The sequence below is a fragment of the Aquila chrysaetos genome, chromosome 4, assembly GCF_900496995.4.
Source record: "Aquila chrysaetos chrysaetos chromosome 4, bAquChr1.4, whole genome shotgun sequence".
NCBI lineage: Eukaryota > Metazoa > Chordata > Aves > Accipitriformes > Accipitridae > Aquila > Aquila chrysaetos.
Genome location: NC_044007.1, coordinates 69,975,298 through 70,001,174, shown reverse-complemented (window position 1 = coordinate 70,001,174; position 25,877 = coordinate 69,975,298). Strand labels below are relative to the sequence as shown.

The 25,877-nt window shown below is 45.7% G+C and overlaps 1 protein-coding gene across 2 annotated transcripts; it reads right to left on the bottom strand.

The window, feature by feature from the left end:
• Window positions 1–17,895: 17,895 nt before the first annotated feature.
• Window positions 17,896–23,879, bottom strand: IRX2 (iroquois homeobox 2). Of its 2 annotated transcripts, none has more exons than XM_030012818.1 (5): window positions 22,479–23,032; window positions 21,294–21,699; window positions 20,049–20,813; window positions 19,244–19,311; window positions 17,896–18,492 (listed from the first exon to the last, which is right to left on the bottom strand). In XM_030012818.1, exons 2-4 carry the CDS (start codon window positions 21,667–21,669, stop codon window positions 19,268–19,270), a joined length of 1,185 nt encoding a protein of 394 aa, XP_029868678.1. In that variant the 5' UTR covers window positions 21,670–21,699; window positions 22,479–23,032; the 3' UTR covers window positions 17,896–18,492; window positions 19,244–19,267. The 2 variants fall into 2 exon arrangements, with proteins under 2 accessions (XP_029868678.1, XP_029868679.1); XM_030012819.1 differs by lacking the exon at window positions 22,479–23,032 and adding an exon at window positions 23,522–23,879 and having other exon boundaries at window positions 17,898–18,492.
• Between the last annotated feature and the right edge of the window lie 1,998 nt (window positions 23,880–25,877).

The following is a 25,877-nucleotide window of genomic DNA, read 5'->3' as shown; positions in this document are numbered from 1 at the left end:
TCACAGCATAAATTCTTCTTATCAAACGTCTTTAAACGTGAAAAAATAGCTCCACTTACAACTTCATCCACATCTCAATTAAATAAAAAGGAGATTTTTCTGACAATTTCAGTGAACTTTTGGTAAGGTCTGCAAACCGGCACAACCCACTTGACTTTAATCAATTGACAGAAATCTAAAGAAGTATCACATTAACTACTGCATGTTATGCCCCTGGGTTTGGTAGGGGTTTATTGCTTAACCTGAAATAGTGAAGAACCCAGTTCTATCAGTAACAAGGCAGACTGTAAAAAAGTAACTCAAAAATATTAGTGTCAACAAATTCCAGGGGAAAAGCACAAAATACTGTATCTAATTGATCCTATTTTTTTGTTTCCTTTTGTATCTCTGAAGGCTTCCAGGATTTTGGTGGTATTTAAGACACTTTCTAACAGTATTATATTTGGGGGTTTTACGCATTGCTCAGCTCCTGTTAATTTTCATTTTTGCCTGTAAGAGGATATCATAACAATATAACCTAAACGTCCACAATACTCACTCTGACCTTTGAAAACCTGTTGTGTAAAACACTATTAACGTCTATAAAGAGGAACCTCTAAAACCTAGAGACATTTAAGCAAAATATTGTAGTGGATGCTTATGAGACATTATCTATAATTTTAATAATTTTCCTCTTCTTTTTTTTTTTTTTCTTTTTAGGCTGGCTTATAGACAAAGGCAAAATAAACAGCTGCCTGGGGCAGGGTTTGCTGGAGGAATGCACTCAGAAGGGTGAAAGTAAAACCGAGCACAACACTGCTGCAAACATGATGCAGCCACAAGAGCCCCATCCCTCCGGATGGAGCAGGATCCCGACGCCCGGCTCCCCGGAGCTGGCCCCAGTTCCCCACGTCAGGCGCAAGCTCCTTAGTCTCGGGAAGACAAAACCGAATTCCCCCTGGACCTCCATCAGCCCAAATGGATGTCCTCAGGCATCCTGAAGAAATCCTTTGAATTTCTAGTGTGAAGTCCTACGCAGTTTGGCTCTCTGTGCCCTTTTTCATTTGTTTTTAATGCTAGCAAACAAAATACTGCCTGCTTAGAGCTAAACCTGGGCACAATTCTTTCACGAGAGTGGGATTCGCTCTTTCCCTGCGACTTCAGTGGGAAAAAAAGACATCTCCAGCCAGCAGTAGCCAGCTTCACCCTCGGATGCTACATCCCCTGATGTAATGCGGTAGCAAACAGCGGGGCGTAAGGGAGCAGAGCTCCTTCAGCGTATCGCAGTGCCTCAGTCCCTGCCTGAGCCAAAATTGTAGCGAGCATCAGCAGTTGAGGTCACCGTCCTGTGCAGCATGGTGAGTCGGTCGACAGGGCAGAGGAACTATTCCTAAATTTGTCTTGCTTTTTTTTTCTCAATCTTTCTCATATCCAGACAACATTTTATCATTCTTAAAAACATAGGGAACCTTGTTATACAGTGTCAAAGAAGCACAACACATGGCTGCTGGCCAGACGGGAGCACATTAAAGTGAGAAATTTTTAACTGTCAAGCCACAGAAAGTACCAGGCTCAGGCCTGTTCAAGCAAGTCTTCATGCAAATGGCATTATTTTTAGATAACGATGCTCTCCTAATCTAACACCTAAATTATCCTAGAATGACAGGTTTTATATGGCATAATACACTTCTTTTAGCACTGGTGACTGACCATTGCAAAAATGTTTTGAAATTATTATTTTGGTATCATAAATACTAATCAAAGATTACCGAACATTCTGAAACAAAGCATCTGATGTCAAACTCATATGCAGATATGCATAAGTAACAATCTCCATTATACAAGAGAGAAGTGTGTCTGCGTACACGTGCGCACGCATGTGTGTAGAATACCAGGAGAAATGGGGATATATGTATACATACGCGGAAAGCAGAGATCTGAATTCTTGCTGGTGTGATTATTAATCTGCATAGCTGGGAACAGAGAGATCCTTAAAATTTTCCTTCACATGATTTCCTATTGTTCCATTTTGTTACTTCTTGGATGGCACCAAGGGTTGGATGTTTCTTACTATGCATGTGTTATGTCATGTCTTATTTCTCTGGAGTAGCTGAAAGGGAGCAAGAGAAAAGTATATTCTTCTCTCTTACATACTCTTTCTGCTCCTAAATTCTTAGGTTTGTTTTCCTTCCTAGGAATAATTTTGGGGGGGAGAATCACTGACTGACTGACCAACTGGCTCAAGGAAAGCATTAGATACACTACAAATGCTTTGGCAGGACTAACACATCTGGCAGTTTAGCCCTGACTTGTCCATATCCCTTTCCCATTTAGGAAGACAACAAAATAACCAAGGCTCAAATCCTGCAAATGTTAATGTAAACCAGTAACTTTAAACTTACAAATGGCTCGGTGCCTGCATTGACACTAGCTATCTGCATACATTTTTGGACAGATATGGGAGCTCTGTATATATAAATTTAGCATGGAGCCTTGCTGCAATCAGTTAGTTACAGCATATTGCAGCACTAACACTGCTGGAAGAAACAGAAAGTCTCTAAATAGCTACAGCCAATAGTTGCAATCCTAGAAACTCTCACATCTGAATAACATCAATGTCACAAATTGTCATGCTGGATTTGGCAATCCTCACTCAAATAAGGTAAATTACTTCACCAGAGTAACTGTTTATAGGATTATGTAACTCCCTGCTACTCTTTATTCCATCTTCAGCCCACAAAAAGACATGAAAAGAGAGAGCACATAACGAGATATATACATAAGTATAAAGCACATATATGTGTACATTCACACACACACACACACACACATATATATAAACAGCCATAGCAGGGATTATGAGTGACAAAAAGCCCAGCTGTGTCATTTTCTCCTATCGCTTGCTGCATTCAAGAATCAAGTTTAAACAAAACCTTGGGACTACAAGGCCAAACATTGAAAACTTAGGAAATCCACAAGTAAAGGCTGGTTTTTGAAACACTGCCTCATTCTCAGAGATCTGTCTATCCAGCAGACAATCAAGTGGGATGATGCAGGGCCTAGGGAAGAAAAAAGATAATCACTTCTTTGTCTCTCAGTCTGACAAAAATGTTAATCATATGAAATCTTTCCAATTCTCACATTGTGGACAATGGCGCTGGAATCTGAATTCCAGCAGAAGTTTATTACCTGAGACAAGGGAATAATCAACAGTGATTTTGGACCCACTGCTATGGGGAATAAGAGATTTACGCTGCCAGTGACGTCCCAGTTATTTAGTAAGTAGCAGAGGAACCCTGAAAAACAGAAATCCTGGGGCCTACCCCAGGTTCTGGCAGATGATGTGTTTTAGCGGCTATAGACCTGTTACGGTCTTTTTTAACCTGTCAAATTCCACGCCTATCTTCTCTGCACAAGCTGTTTTCACCTCTTTTCCCATTTTCTTTTGCTCCTACCGCCTGACCTTGTCCATGATTTCTTCTAGAGCCCGTTGCCACCTCCTTCAGACCCTAAGTCCTGCAGATACCTGCCCCTGTCCCAGCTCTACTCCCCACTCAGACTTTTATTCAAGGCTGATTAATCTGTCCTTCTTCAGACTGCTCTGGAGTGATGTGGACGGCAATGAAGGAGGAATGAGAGCAGAAAAGACAGTCTTCTTGCCCTCACTTCTAGAGTTACTGAGGCACATAAGAGGAACAATTATAGGGGATGACATGCTTAGCTCTGTTCTGAGATTGCCAGCCTTGAACATACACACTACAGATGAAATCTACAAAGAATTAAACTATAAGCTATTATATCAAGTATACCCAACTATAGCTCTGCCAAATGGGTGTGTATTTTTATACGGAAAGCAAAAAAATGCAGCTCTTTCTGGCCTCAAGATACTCTCCTTCCTAAATTTACATCATTTACTGTAAAGCAGTTTATTCAGTAAGGTCACACAGATTTTTAACATTAACAAACCAAATCATTTCTCCCTATCGTTCCTGGAAACAGTTAAACTGTTTTGCTGAAGCTTTCTTTTTATATAAAAGCAAGACACGCAGTGTGAGGCAGACATCAGTCATAAAAATTCTTGTCTGAATGATTACATCTAACAATAAGAAACACACCGGAATCTTACATAAGAAAAAGCTATCCATCTTTAAATAGGGATCTCATTTCCAGCTCCATCTGTAGCATATATAACATATAAGTGTTCATTTTTGAGTGTTATCTGTTTTTAACCATCTGCTAGCATTGTTATTTCTCACGCATTTCAAAGTTTTTCTGTTTACCTGCGTTTGTATGTAATCCCATCAAACATATGATCTGTTTCTCATGTTAAATTACCATTAAACTCATTGGGCCAAATTCCTCTTAGTAAAATCACCAGCCTCTTTTGAGTAACATCAGTGAGTATTTTCACCCAACATATACTTAATACTCATGTAAAAATGTAAATGCACTTAGAGTTCTGAGATTACAATGGCTTGAACCCCTTACAGTTCTCCAGGTTCCTCTTCAAGTTTGTATCTTGAATGCACTTGTTGAAATCCCACTGCACATAGTTATTTACCACTGCAAAGCCTGATTTATTGACAACTTAGGTAAAAAAAACCCTTATCCTGAAGGACTTGTTCTCAAATTGCTATGAAGTCTACCCCATTCTCTTTACACATGGCAATAAACTCTGAATACTTGGATAAAGAATATCTTTGTTGTTTTATCTTAAGATTTTGGTTTCATTTCAAGGGATTCATGTAGGAGAAGCTTACAGAGTATAACAGCAGTTGCATGCATAAATCTTAAATGAATTGACGGAAAGCCTAACCTCATCGTGGTTTATCTATTATAACTCTAAATGTGTTTACATTCTTAGATAAAGGCAACCGTATTCCCTTAAAGTCAACTCATGGATCCTTACGTATTGATTCATGGATTATTAGCATATTTGAAGAGATTAATATGTTTAACATGTAATTCTGTAGAGCTACAGTAATGTGGTGTCCCACTTTCAAGGAAAAATATATTTTACAAATCTATAGTTTTCCTTCAACATGGGCATTACCAACATTATATTACAAGTCGATAGCTGCATCTCAGGATGTAGACAAATCCTGGCCGAACATTATAAAGCTCTGATTTTGGTAGAAATGCGGTTTCCTCCTCCTCGCTCCTGTGTATAAACACACCACATTTCTCTTGAGAGTGTTCTAAATATTAGGTATTTACTTTCCCAGCTTCAACCTAGGTCACAAGAGTTGTCCTTCTTTACTCCCTACATCAACTAATTGCTGTGCTGGCTAAGTCTGTCTGACAAGAAACAAGAAGCCTTTCTCTACCACCAGTAGATGCTGTTCCAGAAATATCTGATGGTTTCAGCAGCTGAGGTGAACAGAAGGTGGTTGGGGTAGGCTCCCAGCAGTCAGCACAGTCCCAGTTCCTCCGCCTGACACTGCCTAATATTTTGGTCGTTCCGTTCACTTGATGAGGTGTATACAAAAAATGCTGGGTTCTTACTGATGATGATAGATGGTAAGAGGTAGTTACAGTACAACTTATTTTTATCTTTTTTTTTTAAATGTGGAAATAACAAACATAAGGAAATAGCAGATCTCACACATTTTGTACCATTCGATTCCCAGCACATCTTCCTTTTTCTGTGCTTGTGCCTCGCACATTTGCGAGGCAGTGCTATTTTCTGTCTCTCTCCCCCCCACCACCCCCTTCTCTCTTACATATGGGTCTTACATATGACCCCCACACATCAAATGCAATTGCCTGACCTGATCTGTGATCTACTAACCAGCTGCATCTGGAATCGCAGACTGGGAGAGAAGCTATGGCACTGAGCTGGAGATGGAGGAGTGCCTCACAGCAGATTTCTGCAAGAAAATCCCTGACCCCCCCCCCCAGCTACAGTTCAGGACAACAGCCTTCCTTGTCATACGCCCAGTCTGCCTTGGAGGAATAATCATCACAGTCTTGGGCTCCAGACGCACCTGGAGTTTGATCCTCCACGTCATGACCGATTAAGGGAATCCTATGTACTACAGTATAAAAAAATAGAGAGATTTTTTAAAAAATGCATTTAACTTATTTAGCCTTTAAATTCAAGCACTTGGAAGTGTGGATATCACATAAACAATGGCTGTGGGATCTTAATTTTTGTCCTTTTGTGCATATGTTTTGTAATAAAGTAATTATTTATATGACCACGCAGGTCTTTTCCACTGGACTTCTCTTCCTTCTGTACAAAGGTGGATATCCACGGTAGCAATTTTCTGCTAAAAAGATGGCATTTCCCAAATAACAATTTTTCTGTTTTATTGAACAGGCTCGCATTCAATCTGTGCATTTTAGATTTTGGATTTTAGAACTGGCATTCTCTTTTACTCTCTTTAAATGCAAAAATAGCTAATTCACAATAGGAAAATGTTAGAAACTGTTTTCTCAGTATTGATGAGTGATTTGACATAGTTTAAGAGTCTGTTTCTCACAATTGATTTTTTACTGCATATTCATTACATACTTTCACATTATAATATTCTAATGAGAGTGTGATAATGGAAGCAAATGGAAGAAGATGACCGAAGCCATATTTTCCACTGACTCACACAGGCACCTAATGCATTCATGCTTAATATTCTCAGACATTATAGGAGGGATTAGAATAAAATAAAAGGAAAAAAAAATACAGAGACAAAATGTACAGATTTATCTGCTGTCCAATCCTTTCATTAGCTTGAAAACAAGTTTACTATGGATTTACACGGTGACTTATTATCTTCAGAATCACAAACCTACTCCATTAATAAAAATAAGCCTATACGCACACTACATTAAAATAACTTAAGGATGAATAGTTCAACTTTACCACTTTTTTCAGGACTGGATTCAATAACAGAAATTAGACTCAGCTGTATGGATTTTTCAAGGATATTATGGACCATATTTCCAAAGACATTTTTATTGTTTCTCATCCTCTAAGACCTCCAAAAAGTTGTGCTTTTAACTGAGTAGTTTCTTCTGTTTATTAGTTCGTGTAAACATTTTTTCCTGTTATGTCAATTGCAGGAGTGTAATTTTATTCTTGCTATTACAGATAAAGAAAAGTTCATTTGAATGCTACTTCTTGAGTATTTAACTCCCACTGAAGTCAGCTGAAGTAGAATTATGTGTGTTTGTAATTCAGAAGGAGCTTTGCACAAAAGCGGTTTGGAGGATTCTGCTATATAGGGTTTTGTAACTGTTATAAAAAAATATAAACAATTTAGTTGTAATGGCCGACATTCCAAATTCAGCATAAGAAAGCTAAATGATGTGTTCTTACATGTTGACCAATAATATTCTGCAATTCAAATGATTCGCTATGAAAAAATCCAAAGGAGGTAGATTTTTATTCCTTCATAATCACATTTTGCAGCTCTAACGAGGATTTTAAAAATATATATGTAGGCCAATGCAGCAAGAAGATCTAGCTTACAGACATTAACACTGACTAAACATGGAGAAGCAGAAATGTAATTATGCAGTCACTTTGCTCACAATACTAATATTTTAAAGTCAAGTGAGATTTCAGTGTTTTACGGGAAATCTCATACTTGTTTGGTTGGGTTTTTTTACTTTCAGAGCCCCAGATCCTGGAACTGAGTAATGAGGTAAGTATTCCACATTTCATTATTTTATAAATGAATCCCTCTCTCCCAGACTTACATTGTAAAATTTGGCACCGAAGAAGTTCCAAAATCAGAAGGCAAATGAAAACCCACCAAAATTTAAAAAAAAAAAGGCAGAAGAAAATCTCACGATCTGTAGAAACAGATAAAGCTGAGCACGGCACTGGCAGTTTGGGGTTTGTTTTGGTTTGGGTTTTTGTTTTGGTTTTTTTTTTTCCCCAGAAGAAACATGTGCTGAGAGTAAGATTCTTCCCACTCAGCGGAAAGAGCAAGCGGGAAGAGAAAGAAAGGAATTTCATCCCGTCGCTTCCCATCGGTGGGACTGAGCCTCACCTACTGTGTCGGGATCAGCCCTTTCCCTGGGCACGTCCACATACCGGAGCCCACCTCTAGGGAAAATCCGTGTGTTCCCTCTCTCACAGAAGGATGGAGAAGGGGGAAAAGAGGGGGTCTCGCTCCCTCTCCCCTGATGAAGCTGTGCAGAAGAAGGAGGCGAGGGACACAGCGCCGGAGAGTGAGAGGCAGCGCCGGGACATTAAGAGGTGAAGTCACTCTGTTGGGAATAGGTTTCCGTCCCTGCGCCAAAGGTTTCGCGTCGGGTTTGGGCTGTGCTGTCCCCAGCAGGATCAATTCCATCTCAGGTGCCTTGGAAAAGGCAAGGGTGACCATGTCCTGGGGTTTTAGGCCTCTTCGGGGAGGGGGTACCAGCCTCAGCCCTTCTAGGACATGGGCTGGAGGCTTGCTGGGCTCAGCGTCCCAAAGATGGTTAGGCATAAGCTCCTTGCCTCGGGGAAGGTTGAAGCCTTTCTAGACACAAGGAAAGACAACAAGTGATTTCTTGGGTGAGCTTAAGGTCCAAAAAGAGCACGATCCTGAAGCCAAGTGATCACAAGGGTAAGAAGCTGAATAAGACTTTTCTGTTCCATTTACATCTTGTCCCCTTCTTGAATATAGCCCTAAACTCTTTTACAAAGGGTGCAGGGAGGTCCTGATGCCTGGAGGCCTGTCCTTTCCGAAGACTTTTTTTTTTCCCCCAAAGAGCAACACAAAACCAAGGTATCACACCGAAGCCCAGATGGTTTCCAATGTGAATCCGGAACATATGGAAAGCCCCCCACTCAGGGACCAGGTCCTAAAGTTCATCCGGACCTGCGGTAAACACCCACAATCCATAGGCACAGCAACAGCTTTGCATATCTCTTGGAACCCATTTTAAAGCTTCTCTCTCTCTTTAAGACACACTGCAAATGCTTTAACTACCAGGTACGTCCCTACAGGGAGGGGGAAAAGTCGTAACAGAAACAGGGAATATGCCCATCTTAAAGGGTATGAAAATCTCTTCCACTTTCTCTAAACGTGAGAGAGAGAGAGAAAACCGCTGCAAGATATTGCTCCCCCTCCTCTTGCAAAACCAGAGCTGACCGATTTCTGCCAGAACGGCAGCGGCTGGCGCCGAAATCCATGGGGAGCTCTGCACCAGATCAATGCCCCGATGCGGCCGGGAGTGGGCAGGAACCCATTTCCACGTGAGTCACCTACGAGACTGCAGGTGCTGGAGGCCTATGGAAAGTTGAATCCTAGCCACTAACAGCTAATGTAATCGTGTTGCTTGCTCAGATCTCCTGCTGATAAACGCACCCAGTTACTCCTAACTGTCTCCCTTACAAAATAACACCTCCCAGGACACCTACCTCTTCAATAGTTTTTAACCACGCTGCAGCTGCACAAGAAAATCCATTCATCAATTATAAATCAATTGAGGAAGACAAATCTGCAGCTCGCTTGATTGCCCTTGTTGTCCCTGCAACTCACTGATCCAGCTACAGAAACTTTCCAGCCTGCCAGGTCTGTTTATTTATTTATTTATCATATTATTATTATTACTATTAATTATTCAGAGCCTGAACGGATCATTCCTTCCTTTGCAGCGAATAACTCTGCAGCAGTAATCCGTTAGCAGGGCGATCTTCCCTCTGGTGGGAGAGGGGGAGAGAGGAAGCAAGAAAGGGAGAAAAAAGAGAGAAAAAGAGATTGTTTGTATTCCACGAAAGGCGATGCAAGTATGGTGGGCCAGATGCAACCGCAGTCTCTAGCTACAGCCCTCCCGCTCTGCTTGCAGGGGACTTCTTTAAATAGGTAGCTATTCCCCAAGAAAGAGCTCTGCTCCTCCTCTCCTGTTTGCGCTGTCAATTCCCAGCCCTCTCCTTCCAAGCAAAGATTTGCATTATGCGAGGCTGCTTTTAACACGTAAAGCATTTGCACAAGTTTCCTTCAGAGAGAAGGGTTAGGCGGGTTTGTTGCTCGACGGTGAAAAAAAACGCAACTGCCTGGATAAGGAGGAGTGAAGGAGGCTGGAAATGTTAGAAAGGCTGGGAAGGACTTTGGGAAATTTCATCCGCTCTCCGATGAACATAGCTGCATTTACGATCATTGGGAATGGAGCAGGGGGGGAATTACTATACCAAAGGCTGAAAATAATAATAATAGTAATAGTAATAGTAGTAGTAATAATAATAATAATAATAATAATAATAATACAAACTCCGTGGGGGAAGGGGATTTTTTTGCCCTCCCCTCCTGAAGCAGTCTTGCATTTATTTTTCTCCTTTATTAAACTAATCACTGTAAATATCACAGTATGGTGGTATTTCTGGAGCTAAACGAGTAGCAGGACAACTGGATATTTTACTTTTTTTTTGGTGTTGAGTGTTCCGAGGTGACTAAATTTGCCTTGTTGAGCCTTGTAAAATCCTGACTTAATCATGTAAACTTCTGTGTAAGCAAAATAGACGAAACTTCAAAGGGTCAAAAACCCTTAAGGGATTTGCGAGGAGACGCCAGCAATAGATCCTAATCTGCCTCCAGAATCCTGGCTGTATTTGTCCAAGGAACTGGTACCAGCAAACTCTCGAAGGTAGAGATAGTGGGTTGATTCAGCCTTTATCCCCTTAGAGAGTATTGGCTTTGTGAGGCTCTAGGCAGCGCTTCAACGCCAGGGGATCTTGCCCAAACCCTCTAAAAATGAAGTACAGGAGTAATTTGAGATAATGACTTTGTAACAGGCTTGGGCAGACCTTGGACAGAAGAAGTGAGAGATGTTATCACCCCAGCATTCCTCTTAAAATGCAGTTTTTCCCCCTGCTTATTCCCAGTTAGTCAAAGCTACATTAACATTCCATCCAGGGCTGCTAAACAGAATCTTAATTAGTCCTGATACTCTTGTGCAAGGGGTTTATTCATTGCACTCTTAACTAATGGTTGCTGTCAGAGTATTTTTTTTCTTCTTTGGGTTCTTTGGGGATATCGTGTTCTGCTGCAAAGCATGACAGAAATGTAATGTGCATGCAAAAAAAAAAAAAGCTTGGAGATCTGAAATCTTGAGACTGAGGCTGACTCCAGCCTTGTCTAATGGTGAGACATTGTTAGGACTAATGAGAATAACTTCACCAACAGAAATATCCCTGCATCTTGTTTATTTTAAATTTTAATGGTACATGCTCTCTCGCTCTCTTTTTTTTTTTTTTCTTCCGCGTGACAGAAAAAATTACAAACTTGTTAGTCTTCTGAAGCAGTTCACGCAACTCCCACTAAATTTGCAGCCCTCTGTATTTTGCATTAGCCACCCATGGCTCGGTATTTAATGAGAGAGTCTGGAGGTGGAGAAGAATTAACAAGTTACTAAACGGCCGGTTGCTCCGGCAGGACCTTTCTCTCTGCATTATATCGTATTTATAACCCCGCTTTGCAGTCAGTCCTCCCTCTGGCACACACACCCCCGTTTCTGGTTTACACGCACACACGGGTCTCTCTCCGCAACCCGTCGATTCGGACTGGCTCCGGTGTCAGCAAGGGGAAACTTGGGCGCCCGTAAACGTTAATGTACACCCGTGCCATTTGATGGGAGCATCCCTCCAGGTTATTTGCGGCTCGGGGCCGAATCGTGACAGTGAACAGCCGCGATCCACGCCACTAAAACCCAAGGAGAAGCGGAGCAGGGGTGACTCGCCATCCGCGCTCAAGTGAAGCGGCCGTTTCGTTTATCAGCCGCGGCAGAAGTCGTTATTTCCCTGTAAATCTACGTTCAGCTACCCCCGATCTCGGAAACAGGTTTATAAGACTATAAATTACCGTTTCTTCCTTTCGGGCTGGGGGAAGGAAATGAAGAGGAGAGGGGGAAAAAAAGGAAAAAAAAAAAAAAAAGAAAAAAGAGAGAAAGGTGGTTTTTGGAAATCGGAGCTCCGTGTTACTTAGCTGCTGCTCACCCCTATTAAAGACTCCTTCCCATAAGCTTGCGTAACATTGATTACTCACAAAGAGTTCACAATAACTATCATGTAGCTAAACTAATTGAGACAATCATGCTAAGTTATAGTCAGTCTAAAAGGTACCATTGATGTGGTAATGCCTATAGAAAGTCAGACATGCGACTCACTACCATTTAATTGCTCCTTTAAACCTGTTATTACAATGTTAACTGGCTTAAGTATATATTGCTGCCTTTTATTGCCTTGATGTGACAAATTAAAACATACACTCTGGAAGCGGCATTCATTTGCGGACGGAGTTGCAGGAAAAAGGGAGCCGGGCGATGTCAAACCTGTCAGGATGAATTAATTTTAAAACTTGCATTTTGCGCTGCAATTCCCACTGCAGTTTTGTTGCACGGGGGAAACATTTTCTATAAAAAACACATGACTATTATATATAATATTATATACACGTATTTCAGCTCACGCAGATCTGCCGTAAAACGAGCCCCATCGCGCTCAAAACGAAAAGTCCTTTTGGCTCCGAGACCTCGTCTAACGCTAAATTAAGTGGAAATCTGGAGGGAAGAGGGGAGGGGGGCAACGATGGAGTTTCTGCCTCGGCTCAGCGCCACACGCCTCTATGGGGGGATTGGGGGGGTTGGGGGGGGGTGGAGGGGGGCTTTTCAGTGATTACCTCGCCTTTGGGTGCCAGGTCCCAGGCCCGGGGAGGAAGGGGTTACCCAAGCCCCAAGCCCCGGGAGCAAGGCGACAGCCACGGTCCCTGCGGGCTGCCCTTTTGCTGCTCCTCTTCGTGATGAAACTCTACCGAGCTCCCTCAAGGAGGGAGGAAAAAAAAAAAAAAAAAAAAAAAAGGAAAAAAAAAAAAAAAAGAAGAAGCAATAATAATTTTTTGCTTCCCCATCCCCAGGGCTGAGCCGGATTCGGGATCGTTTAAACGCTCAAGGCTCCGAGGAGCGGAGCCCAGCCCGGCATTTGCGCTGCGCCGCTCCCCCGCGCATCCTCCGCGGGCTGGGCTGGGAGGGGGGCTTCAGGGGCTCCAGGTAAAGCACCCCTTCCCTGGGGCGATCGTGAAGGCATTGAGGACTCTCCCAAACAAGAAATCCTCGGCTCCCTCCTTCCCCTTTTCTTCTTATTTCTTTTTTTTTCTTTTTTTTTTCTTTTCCCCCCCCCCCCGCCCCTCTCCGCGGCTCGCGAAAAGATGTCAGGGGGTTAAAATGTCCTGCTCGCCCTCTCCCTTGATCTTGAGGAGAGAGGTAAGAGTTGCTGGCACCTTTATGGGACTCAGACCTGCTGCGGCTGTGGGAAGCTTCGGCCCCCGCTAACTTTGATCGGCCTTATTCATCCCAGCTGCGCTCTATTTGTTTGTCATTTCGCCCTTTTCCTCCCAGAATCGTTATTTATGGTCTGAAAAGTGAAACGCGCCGAGATTTGCTTTTACATGGACTCTTTTGCAATCAGGGGGAGACACCTCCCTTCTGTCCCCCCCCCCCCCACCTCCCTGCGAGGGGGGCTGCCAAAAGAGAGGGGGGGGGGGAAACTGTCTCAATCATTATCAAATCAGCTTTGAATTCATTACTCCAGAGCATTAACTAATTACCAGATCAGAGAGAAGAAAAAATAAATATTCCTTTAAATAACTGAAGGTAATTATAACCCTGTTGTTGACACTAACGATTAATAATTGATCAGAAGTTATACACAATAAATTGTCAATTTATCTCCCTATAAAAATGCACATACTTTTTTTTTTTTTTTTTTTTCCCCCTGGGCGTTTTTTAAGAGCCCGAGCAGCGACGGTATCCACACAGCCACCGTACGAGGAGCAGTACGACTATTATTATTCTATTTTTTTTCCCCTCCCAAATATTCGGGAGTATTTTGAAATCCCCCGTCACGGATGACACAAACCCGGGTGGAGCAGAAGTGACTTTCGCTGCCGGCCTTTCCGAGGAGAGCTGGGCCGGGGTGACACCCCCCCCCCCCCCCCCCCCTCCTCTCAGTCCCCAAATTCCGAAAAAAAAGCAAAGTTAACGGTGGCCGCCCCCGAGGCAAAGCGCCCGCGTCCTTTACTTTTGCTGAGGGAAAATGCAACCGGCTGGGATTGGATGTGAAATGATGACATTCCCCCGTGAGTCACGGCTTGGGGGGGGGAATAGAGGGAGGGAGAAGGGGGGGAAGGACGGGTCCAGATTGCTGGAGCCCGGCTATCACCTCGGCCAGGGTGCTTACAGGTAAAACTTTCCTCCGGAGCCTGCCTGCCTGCAGCTCCGAGTTACCTATCTGCCAGCGTGTGCCCCGCCGATCGTGCTTTCCCTCTGTAGTTTTAATAAAGACTCTGCTTCAGAGCCGCCGAGTAATAATCAGGGATTAGATGCATGGGTGCTTTGAATATTCACCGTGGATCCCTTTGTTTCGTAACTTTTTTTTTTTTTTTTTGCCTCGCTTTTATTTCTTTAGAAGCCGGAAACATACCTGAGTTATTAGTTACCGGATTAAAAACAAAGGGGTGAACAGCATATTACTTAATGTGCAGTATTACTGTTAATAACAATATTTTTTTACCATCGTTATTCAATTCCTACAATGGAAAGGCTCTTTTCGACTACCTGGATCGTGAGAAGCTTGCCCAAGCACCCGAGAAATGCCTGAATGCAAAAGGCAACGAATCGACCTATACGTAAATTCCGCTTTTTTTTTTTTTTTTTCCCCCAAAAAAAGTTAATAAGCAATAAAGTTCTCCCGGTATTGATTACATCCCTGCCACTGTTCCTCGGCGGCGCGGTGAGTCTGAACCTCCTTTAAGCGAGATGTAACATGTGAAGGAGGCAGAAACTTCCAGTGGTGAGAAGGTTTTGGGGGTTTTTTTGGTTTGTTTTGGTTTTTTTTGTCCCCGTGAGGTTGGGCACGGAGGGGTCACGACAAGAAGGGGCTGCCGGCCCTCCCTGCCGGGAGCTAATTGCTGGCCCATTAGGGAGGTGGGTGCCTCCAGGTAGAGCTAAATCAGACGGTGCACCTTGCAGTTTGTTTCTTCACCTGAAAATCACCCTTCCCTTCACCCCCAAAACTTGGAGACCTCCTCGGAGTGTGGACGTTTGGGAAGGCAGTCCTCTTTTTTTTTCTTGTTGTTGTTGGGTTTGTCGCTCTTTTATTTGATTTTTTTCCTCGGTGGCTAAGCTGCAAACGGAGCGGGGACAGAACCGCAGACGCCCGTTGCGCTTTATATTAACTTTCCCCTTCGCCAGGCCCGTTCCTCTCCAGCTGCTAGCTGGGGTACAGCAGCAATTCCCACGTCTATCTGTCTGTCTGTCTGTCTGTCTGCTGGCCTGGGCTGCGTGTTACCTCCGTCCCCATCCCTTCCCCCAATCTCCAGCCAAACAAAGGTGGGCGACGCTTTTTTGCCCTTTTTTTTTTTTTTTTTTTTTTTTTTTCCGCTCTCCAAGGCAGTTGGTGAGCAGCTTTCCTGAAACAATAACTCTCTTATTGAGAACAAATGTTGACATTTGCAGGGAGCGAGGAAAAAAGCAGCCCAGGAAGTGCAAAGTGGAAAGCGACCCTCTTCCTATTTGACGACAGCGGCAATTCCTCCGGGATCCCACCTGAGATTAAAGCCTGAATTTCAATAAATCAGCTCTAATGAAACCTCTGGCCCCGAAGAGGGGAGGGTTTGTCTTTCCCGCTCCGAAAGGAGCCCAGAAACGAGGGGAGGGAGTGGGGGGAGAGGCAGTAAATATAGAAAGGGGTGTGAGGTTTTAATCCCAGCGGGCTGATTAGCATCGTTATGAAATAAACCGTACGCAAAGTGATGCATTTTAGCGTTCATCCCTCTTTCTTGCTACACTGAAATAATCACGTTGTTTGTGCCAACAATCTAGCAAGGCTACGCTTTCCTCCTGCTTTCAATTTTGATTATTAAATCTCAAACGACGTTGAATATGCAGTTCTTGCCCATTAATTTCTTGTTTAAAAAATAAGTTTATTTGCCAAATCATTTGGGTGTCGCCCATCTGCATCCATGAACCGTTCGTGAATTTCTCAGAGGATGAGAGAAGTCCATTGGGTTTTACATACATAGTGAATACTTAAAAGCGAGTTTTCCAAGTCTTTCTACTTTTCTTTCCAGAAAGAAATCCAGGTCTAAATACTAGCAAGGGTGGGTAAATTATGGAAATCTTTTATAAGTCTTTGGGCGTATAAACATCAAAGGAATGTCGTTAGCCTTTTTTAATCTCTGCCACAGCTTTTGGTTTTTTACCAATTGAAATGTACACGTTGTGTCCAACAGAGACCTGGAACATAAAATGTGGGTGGTGGGGGCGGATGGAGTAGGAGAAAGAGTGGGGAAAAGAAAGTTCCGGCGTCTCCCCTGACATAAAAAGTCCCTCCGTAAAATCTTCCTAAAGTGCACGGCGAAGACGGTCGAGGGTGATCATGGTAAATATTTGCATCCATATCCTATGCTAAATTGGAGGGAAAAAACTGAATTACTTCTTAGCTGTTTGTCTAATTGTACTACACGCTGCACGCAGATACAATTGCATTTTACCTCAATGAAAACCAGGATGTTACAGGAGCAGAGAAGCATCATTCTACAAACAACACAAGAAGACGAGTAGGCCTCCAGCTGCAAAGATCTTCAGCGTTTTATATTTAGCTAGATGGATCCCAGAGTTTTCCAGAATTACAATATTAATTGCTGCCCTATCAGCTGAAAAACACATGCATTTTCTCAATCACGCAGACGTCTTTATAGGGGTAAAATACGAAGGCGGGGGGGGGGGGTGCAGGGGAAGATGGATCATGGGAATTGCGTATACGTATTTAAGAAAAACAGCTTCCTTTCCCCCTATTTAATATAATCACAACCTATTTCCTGACTCCAGACTGGCACGGCTCTTTATCCAGTTAACATTCCCTAGGCTGATGCCTGAAGTATCTAAGATCACTTTCAAATGCCCTTTCTAACAAGACCTGAGCAAGAGGCCACTAATTTTCACTGAACAAAAAGCCACTGGAGAGAGATCCGTTTGTCAATATCAACTGGTCCAGCAATTTCCCATCTTCAGACACATCGGCCTATCTGAGCTGGCAGATGTTTAGACAAGATTTTATAAATTGTTCAATATCAGACCATAATGAACCCCAACTGACCATTCCAAAGCAGCTAAAAGCATTCAGGATCTCCCCTGCTGGGATCTAATAATGCTCTCACGCTGGAACATTATTAATCATGGAATAAAATAGATGAGCCTCTTGAAAAATAAGTGTATGATTGATTAAAGGGCAATCTAAGAAGCTATTATTCTTGTTTTATAACCGTAAGTTATATTCACTCAATTTATCTTTTGGGGAAAATAAATGATTGTTCGTTTCTTTTCTGAAATTATATTATATGAGGATTCCCATTATTTTACTAAAAATTAAAATGATTAGTTAGCTGATTTTATGAGCCCAGTCAAAGTGGATTTCCAACGAGACTGTAAAGATACGGTTTACTGAGATAAAGAAAAAGGGGGGGAAATCATAAAAAGCAGGAATTGGACTTTTTTATCTTTTTTTTTTTTAAATGTCTTTGCGTATTTTAGCCAGAAGCAGAAACAAAGAAATTAGAAATAAGCCGTAGTTGATTATAAATCTTTTTTTTTTTCCCTAGAAATGGTGGATTTAAAGATTGTTAACTCAAATAAAGAGCTACTTCACACCCAATATAAATAGTTTATAAGAAACATGCATGTATTCACATCACTCTCTCTACGCATATGCATGTATATATACAAATACGTATTTGCACACATGTGTGTATTTAAAGCTTAAGTATAACGGAACAACCCAGAAGGAATTAATTTATGCAAAGCATATCTTTGCAGCATATTTAAATTGCTTACTCATTTTATGGTCTAGGCTCTACCAGTGAAATTACAACTTTCGTCATTTTCTAAATAATAGATTATTATTTGGGGGGAAATGAACGAAAAACACCATATTGTTGCAGACTAGTCTGTTTTTATTTACAATTAGAGATATAAATTAGTAAAGAATTCTCGTTAAACAACCAAAGATTGTATAACCATCAACGTTTCAAATAAAAACCAGGCAAAATTTATTTACAAAAAGTTCAGATTCCATTGCAATACAACTTGCATAAATTACTAGAAGCTTTATATCGTTACAAAAATAAATATCAAATTTGTTTCCACTTTGTAAGGACTCAAGTTCTCCAATCACGTCTTTATTATCTCTACTGTATACATCTTTTACAAATAAATTTTACAATAAATCCTATCACACCTATCGAATATATACCGTGGCAATGAAGTGATCAATTCAAGATATCCTGAGAAAAACAGATCTGTTTTCAAAAGTCACACATACATTGGGGAAACTATACTATACCAGCAAACTCACATATGTCCAACAAAATTCTGGTTTAATAATTAGAGTCTGAAGATTTAATAGTGCTCTGTGGTCTTCTTTTATACAGTGGCACAAGATGTGATCCGGATTTAGAGATTTGTTATATATATTAGCTCGGGGAGAGATGATGGCTTGCTGACTTTTTTCAAAGCAATTGTGACACCTACCTGTGGACCAAGGAAAAAACCAGATCATCCAAAAATCCTTCAATTACACTCTAACACCATTAAACGGGGGTGGGGGGGGGGGGGGGGGGGGAAGGAAGTAAGGCAAAATTCTTACTCGCCTAATTTCTTCTCACAAAAGAATTAGTTGAAAAAATATCGGCAAGGCGATTTTTTTTTTGTTGTTGTTGTTGTTGTTTATTTAGCCCTAAATAGCGGAGGTATTAAAAGTGCCATTGCTATCTAGGCAAGAGGCAATTCACAGATAACATACCCTGCTTAAGATGCATGTCGGTCTCTAATAATTGTCCCTTTTTTATTTTAAATACACGGTCACTGCGTGAAGCCTCACTCAGAACGTGCAATTTTAGCACTGCCACGTGAGCACAAGCACTTTGTTTTTAAACAACAATAGCTTCAAAGATTTTTTTTTTTCCTAAAGCTTTCTTTCTGTAACATTTAAATAGCCCTTACGGCTTTGCCTTACACAAGCGAAGAGTATGCAAGGTGAGGGAACTGTCTAACCTGACTTTAAAATTAAGACAAACCCGCGAAAGAGAAGTCGTAATGAGAGGTTTTTCAAAAAAAAAAAAAACAAAAACAAAAAAAAAACCAGCAGAAAAGAGTGTCTTACTTCGTAATCAGACTCTCAAGTAATGAAGCAAGAAATTAATGTTCAGCAAGTCTAGAACTGTGCAGCGTGTCTTAGACCTGATGCCAAATGATCAGTGTAATAGAAAATGTTCTCACTTACTTGCATTGCTGTGTGATTGCACTTCTATAGGTATGGTTGTACTCCTACTGTGCAGACTTCAGTGGGATCTGTCAAAATATAACCGTCAGTTAGTCACAGGACACAGCCAGCTAACTAGATTATACAGCGTGGGTAGGTCCCAACCCTCACTCGCGCAGAATTCGTAGCCAGGTCGTTTAAAAGGCTGGCCAATGTTTTATAATTGCCCCTACCTCGAGTGTTTTGTTAGAATAAGCTGATAATTATATTAGCGCAAAACTTCTTCTAAACTCCCCCCCCCCCAAAAAAAAAACCAAACCAACCAACCAACCAAACCCAGTTAAAAATGTCACGCTCCACGGAATTTCACGTCCAAGGTCAGCAATCAGCTGAACCCAAAGCTCCAGAAACCCGTGAGGATACTGGAAACAAAGAGAGCAAAACCAGTTTGTCCAAAAAAAAAAAAAAAAAAAAAATTTTACAGGCAATGCCACCGGTGCTCTCTGGCTATCTTTGTGTGTAGCTTTCCTTTAAAAAAATGACTTTTAAAGGCTGCGCCTGCAGCCTGCGAGCCTGACCTACGAGTCGTCTTTTACATTTCCTCGCTCGGTACTTAGAGGCAGGTGTCGATGGGACGGCGGCACGCCGGTTTTTTAATCCCCAGGTTACACTATTGCCCGTCTTGACTCGGTGGCGGCGGTGACAGTGCGCTCTGTTTTCTCCAGAGAAGGTTTCGGTATTTACAGCGTCTAAAGGACCGGGACGGGTCGGGGAAGGAGGGCGAGGGAGGAGGGGGGGAAGAAAGCGGCAAAACCAAGTCACCTACCTTTCTTAGAGTCATAACTAGAGGGCCTGTAATGTTGTTCTAGCTGGTTAGTGATGGTTTTCAAAGAGTCACTGCTCTGCTTGTGGACAGAGCTGGCGTTTAGGACAGTCTGACTTAGTCCCTCGTTTGAAGCCACTGCCGCGGAGTTGTATCTCAGGATTCCCTGGCTCTGGAGAGCGTTAAAGTTCCCATAGTTTGTATAATTGCTATAAAAAGGTGAGGTGTAATAAATATGCCTCCCCAGGAGGGAGGAGGGCGAGTAGGCAGCGCTGTGCGGGGCGGAGGCGGGGGTGGCCGAGGAGAGCGGCGCAGCCTGGCACCCTTGGCCCAGGCTCTGGCTCTTGAGGTCCGAGGTGGCGATTTCGGCCAGCGACCAGAGCTTGGGCTTGCTGGCCGGCGTCGGGGGACCGGGGGAGGCGCGGCCGCCCAGCGCCGCCTTGCTGGCGCTGCGGGCGGCGTCGGCGTGCGGGTGGCCGAGGAGCGGGGCCTCCACGGCGGCCAGCGGCGAGGAGGTGGCTGGCTTGGCCGGCGGGTCGCGCTCCCCGCCGCCGCCGCCGTCGTCTTCCTCGATGTCCTCCTCCTCCTCCTCCTCCTCCTCGTCGTCCTCCTCCTCCTCTTCCTCCTCCTCCTCGACGTCCTCGTACTTGTCCTTGCACTCCGAGCCCGACTCGCAGAGGGGGTCGCCCGCTCGGCAGGGCAGCTTCTCGCCGTCCGACTCGGCCGAGCAGGAGTGGTCCGTCAGCGAGTCCACTTGCAAGCTGATCCCTGCAAGGGTCCGCCGGGCACAGAAAGGCAGAGTCAGGGCCGGGGCCGGGGTGGGGGGGGGGGGGGGCGGAGAAGCGGAGAACGGGCGAGAAGCGAGCGCGGCCACCGCCACCGCCGCCGCGGCGGGCGGGGAGACGCCAGCCGTCCCGGCCGTTTCCCTGCAATCCCCGTTTCCAGGAGCATCCCTCCCCACGGGCTGGCTCCGCCGCGGCACCCCGCACCGCACCGCTCCGCCTTGCCCCCCGCCCCGGCCACCGGCACCGCGCGGCCGCAAGCGCCCGGAGGAGAACGGGACGGGACAACTTTTGGGGGTCCCTTTTGTTAAACGCCGCCCCCACCCCCCCCAAACACACACACACACACACACACACACACACACACACACACACCCTTCCCCTCTGCCCCTCTCCCGGAGGGGGGGGACGCGGCGGGGCGGGATGGGGGCCACCCCGGCGCGGCCGCGGTCAGCCCGGCGCCCACCTTCGTCCTCCGCGGAGGTTTCGTTGCTCTCGGGCATCTTGTCGGGACTCTCCTCTTTAGTCCTCGCCCCGTCGCCTTCGTCGTCGTCCTCGTCCTCGCTCTTGTTCCGCGGGGCCCAGGTCATCTTGTTCTCCTTCTTGAGCCGCCGGCGGGCGTTGGCGAACCAGGTGGAGACCTGGGTGAGGGTCATCTTGGTGATGATGGCCAGCATGATCTTCTCGCCCTTGGTGGGGTAGGGGTTCTTGCGGTGCTCCTGCAGCCAGGCCTTCAGCGTGGCCGTGGCGTCGCGGGTGGCGTTTTTCCTGTACGCGGGGTCGTTGAGCTGGTAGGGGTAGGCAGGGCTGCCGTACGGGTGGTAGCTGATGGCTCCGGTCATCCCCGTCGTATGGGCGTCGTAAGGGGAGCCCTGGACAGAACAAAACGGTGGGGTTGGCAATTTGTTATTGCTGATAGCCATTAGTAAGTTGTCAAGGCGAGATCGGCGGTTATATTTGTATTTCCCCGGGATGGTGTCTTGTATCCATATTCTATGAGGGGGAGAAGCAGCACCCAAAGGCCATTAAGTTGCGATTCCCCCCCCCCCGCCTTCCTCCGCCCAGCACACAGACACAGGCACACGCGCTTAAAATCGGCGATGTTTTAATCTTTCTGACTAATTTCAGCTCCTTGTAATTGAATATTTCCCAATATAATTTTTGAACGGCGTAGACATTTTAAAGGCCCTACAGGTAGTGTCTTGATATCTACATTTCTCTCAAAGGTTCAAAAGATGTTTCCTTTTTTGCTATAGAAAATACAACAAAGCCGCCACTTAGCAATTCACTGCACTAATGCATTGCAAATCCAATTTGCAAATCAGAAGATATGCACCGTTTCGAATTGTTCAAATGCGATGTAATTAGCATTTTAATTCGCCCTTTAACGTTTAAATTGCGCTTATTTAAGGCTGCATAATGCAAGAAAAGTTAAAGATATCGCTAAGGAACTCGCTAACTTTCAGCACGTCTCTGAATCCCACAGATCGGCGAGGCACAGGCGCAACATCACCCAATATCCCGCACAGTTCACAACCTCGCTGCAACTTCCAGCCACTCGCCTACCGCTTCCCAACAGGAAAAACAAGCAAGCGAGATCCTCAGATCTTCTATACCACCCCCAAAAAAGACTGCGCGACCATTTATGCACCGTATTTTACAGACAGAAAGCAAGTAGTTTCCCTGTCACTTTGCAGGGCGAGCGAACTACCCCCGCTGCCGTCCCCTCCTAGGATCTCGCCAGCGGCTCCGGTCTCAAATTCCGGGCACAGGTCTTTGTGTGTACGGACTAGATACGGGTCTGACTCTGTGTGTGTGTGTGTGTTTATAAAACTATATCATCATCTAGACGTGCCGTTTCTTTATATAGTTTATGGTTTTATTTATATAGTTTATGCACAGAATACACACACACGCAATTGCAAACGCTCCTTTTAACTAATAAGAAGAAAGTGAAATCCGAAACTGCGGCCACCACAACCATCTTGGGCTTAAGCGAAGCTCACAGATCGCAAACAGATGCTCCTTTTCATTCCTAAAATCCAGTTAAACCATTAGCACAAAACACACTGAAAGTAAATAAAACCACACGGGGATAAAGCCCGCAGCGCCTCTAAACACCGACTTAAAAAGCGAGGGGAAAAAAGAGAAAAGAAGAAGGAAAAAAGAAAGAAAGAAAGAAAAAAGAAACCCTCCCCTATACTACCACAGCGAAAAGAAAAAAAAAAAAAAGAGAAAGCGGGGGGGGGGGGGGGGGGGGCGAGAATGAAAGCATCCAACCCAACTGCCTGAGACGATCCGTATTTCTTTAACCAGGGCGCCCGCACGGCTCCGCGAACCGCGGGGCGAGCCCGGGTCCCAGGCCCGCCGGCACCGCGCTCGGCCGGGGCGCGGAGCGAGGCGGCGTCCCGCTCCCGGTCCCGGCCCCGGTCCCGGTCCCGGCCCCGGTCTCGGCCCCGGCCCGCCGATCCGCTCCGCTCCGCCCGGCTCGGCTCGGCTCCGCTCCGCCCGGCTCCGGCGGCCCCGGCCGGGCTGCGAGGCGGCGGCGGCGGCGGCGGCGGTGCGGGAGCGGCCGGCTGTGCGGCGTGGTGTCGGGGGGCTGATGGTGAAGTGTGTGAGGAGAGAGGCTGAAGATGATGAGGATGAGAATGCGGATGCTAATGAAGAAGGAGAGGGTTTCTCTTCGGTAGTTACCATGTAGGAGGGGAATCCCGTGGCGGGGTCTGTGGAGTACTGGAGCGGGCTGGTGAAGCCTGTGGCCGCCGCCTGGGCGGTGAAAGCTGCCGATCCCGGGTAAGGGCTGAACGCCGATCCCGACGAAGACCTGGCCAGCTCCTCGCTCCTGGGGGCCGCCAGCGCCGACGCCCCGTACGCCGGGCAGGAGTACAGAGCCAGCGAGCCGGGGGGCTGGTAGAGGTAACCCTGAGGATAGGACATGGCTTGCACTGGCGTGCACAGGAGCAGGGAGGGGGCGAGGGTGACCGGCCCTGCTGCTGCCGCTGCTCCTGGCGCTGCTTTCGTGCTCTCCCTCTCTCCCGCCCTCCCTCCCTCCTCTCCCTCTCTCTCTCTCTCTCTCTCTCTCTCCCCCTCCCCGGTTGGCTCTGTGCAGTTATGTAGAGAATCAGAATTGTTATATGCTCCCCCCCCATGCGCACCCGGTCAGAATAAAAACAAACAGGAGGGAAAGAAAAAAAAAAAAAAAAAAAAGAAAGAAAGAAAAAAAAAAAGAACACCCCCCCCAAAAGGGAAAATAAATCGAGCGGTCAGAAATCTAACCGGGAGGGGAAGGGCATCTGGGAGAGACGGAAGAGGAGAGGGTTAATAAAAAGAGAAAGGGAGCGAGAAAGGGAAAGGACCAGAAGGGGAGAGGGGGAGAGAGAGGGGGAGAGAGAGAAGCGAGCCCCCGAAATCAGAAAAGTGGCTGCTGCATATGGAGTTCTCCCAGCCAGCCAGCCAGCTCCCCCAGCGCCTGCGAGCCTGTATTTTGGGGGAAGTATAGAGTCTGAAGTGAAGAGTTGAGGGAAGGAGCACTCGAGTTTCTGAGGGACATTGGAAAACAGAGCTGTCCGTCACCGCCGCTCATCTGCATAGCGCGCCGGGCCCGCCCCCTCCCGCTCCGGCCCCGTCTCCTCCCGCGGCCGGCAGGCAGGCAGGCAGGCAGGCAGGCAGAGAAGGCAGGCAGGCAGGCAGGCAGCGAAGGCAGGCTTTGTAATGCAAGCCAGCCTCTCCGACTGCGAGCACACTGCTGAAGCCAAGCCATGATACTGCTCATCAGCTCCTCTCCGCACTCGCGGAGCCATAAATACTCCTTCGTACGCTCTCGATTACATCCCCCCCCCCCCCTCTCTCCTGCTCTCCCTCTTTCTACACCCAGGCGGGGAACAGAAAAGAATATGTATTCTAAATATATGCATCCCTTCTTCACACACGGCTCTTAGCTGCGTGCGTTTGCACGCGTGTGGGCACGCCGGGCCAGGCTCAGGGAGCTGGGCAGCGTGCAAGGGAAGAACATTTTGTCAAAAGTACTGCCCTATATGGTAGGAAAGGAGAGAGACTGCTCAAATCACCAAGGCCAGGATCGGGCTGTTCCTGGCAGCGAGAGCTTTAGAGTTTTGTTAAGTAGTCAAGATCTAGTCGTGGAGCGCGTTTGCACATGAAGGGGGAAAAGAAAAGAAAAGAAAAAAAAAAAAATAGAAATCCCCTCATCTTTCTTTCATTTCTATTCTTCCTGGTCTGGTGCGTGGGGAAGAGGCCTGGGTGACTCCTTCCGGGGGGCTAACTGCCTTCTCCCCCCCCCCCCCCTTTTGCAGTTCAGATAAATCTCTCCTGGAATAGGATCACGATGTAATTAATTTCCCAAATAACGTAATCTCTTCCTCTGCCCCCTCCCTTCGGCCCTGGCCACCATCAGCCATCTATCTAGCCATCGCCAGCTCCCCTCTGGTTACGGGAGGACGGGACGAAGGCACCGCTCTTTTCTCCTCAGCGCAAACATCACTAAACACACGCATGTGGCGCGTAAGGCTTTTTTTTTTTTTTTTTCCTCCTTTTTTTTTTTTTTTTTTTTTTGTGTGTGTGTTTTTAATGATTAGTCCAGACGGACCCTTCAGAAACCGGCTCTGAACTGCCCGCACCCGAGCTCCGGCCTTTGCCTCCCAAGACGAGGCGCGGAGCGGGTCGGCGCAGCCGACGGTCCCCTGCGTGTGTGTGTGTGTGTGTCCCCCAATCCCACCCGCGGAGGTACGGGGGCTTCCCACGGCATTCCCCCCAAGCCCCGGGGTAAGGCGTTGGGCCTTGCCAACCCCACCGAGGAGCTCTAGGCCGCTCCGCGCCTCCCGCTCCGCACCTGCGGCCCGCAACGCCGCCGCCCCGGCGGGGTAGGGGCAGGTCGGTAGGTAGGGACGGGGCCACCGGGTTGGAAGGCACCGCCGTTACCTGCAAGCCTTTCACCGGCTTAGCAGCCCGGGATGAGGTGGGGGAGAAAAAAAAAAAAAAAAAATTAAAAAAAAAAAATAGTTTCGGCGCTTACCAAAAAAAAAAAAAAAAAGGC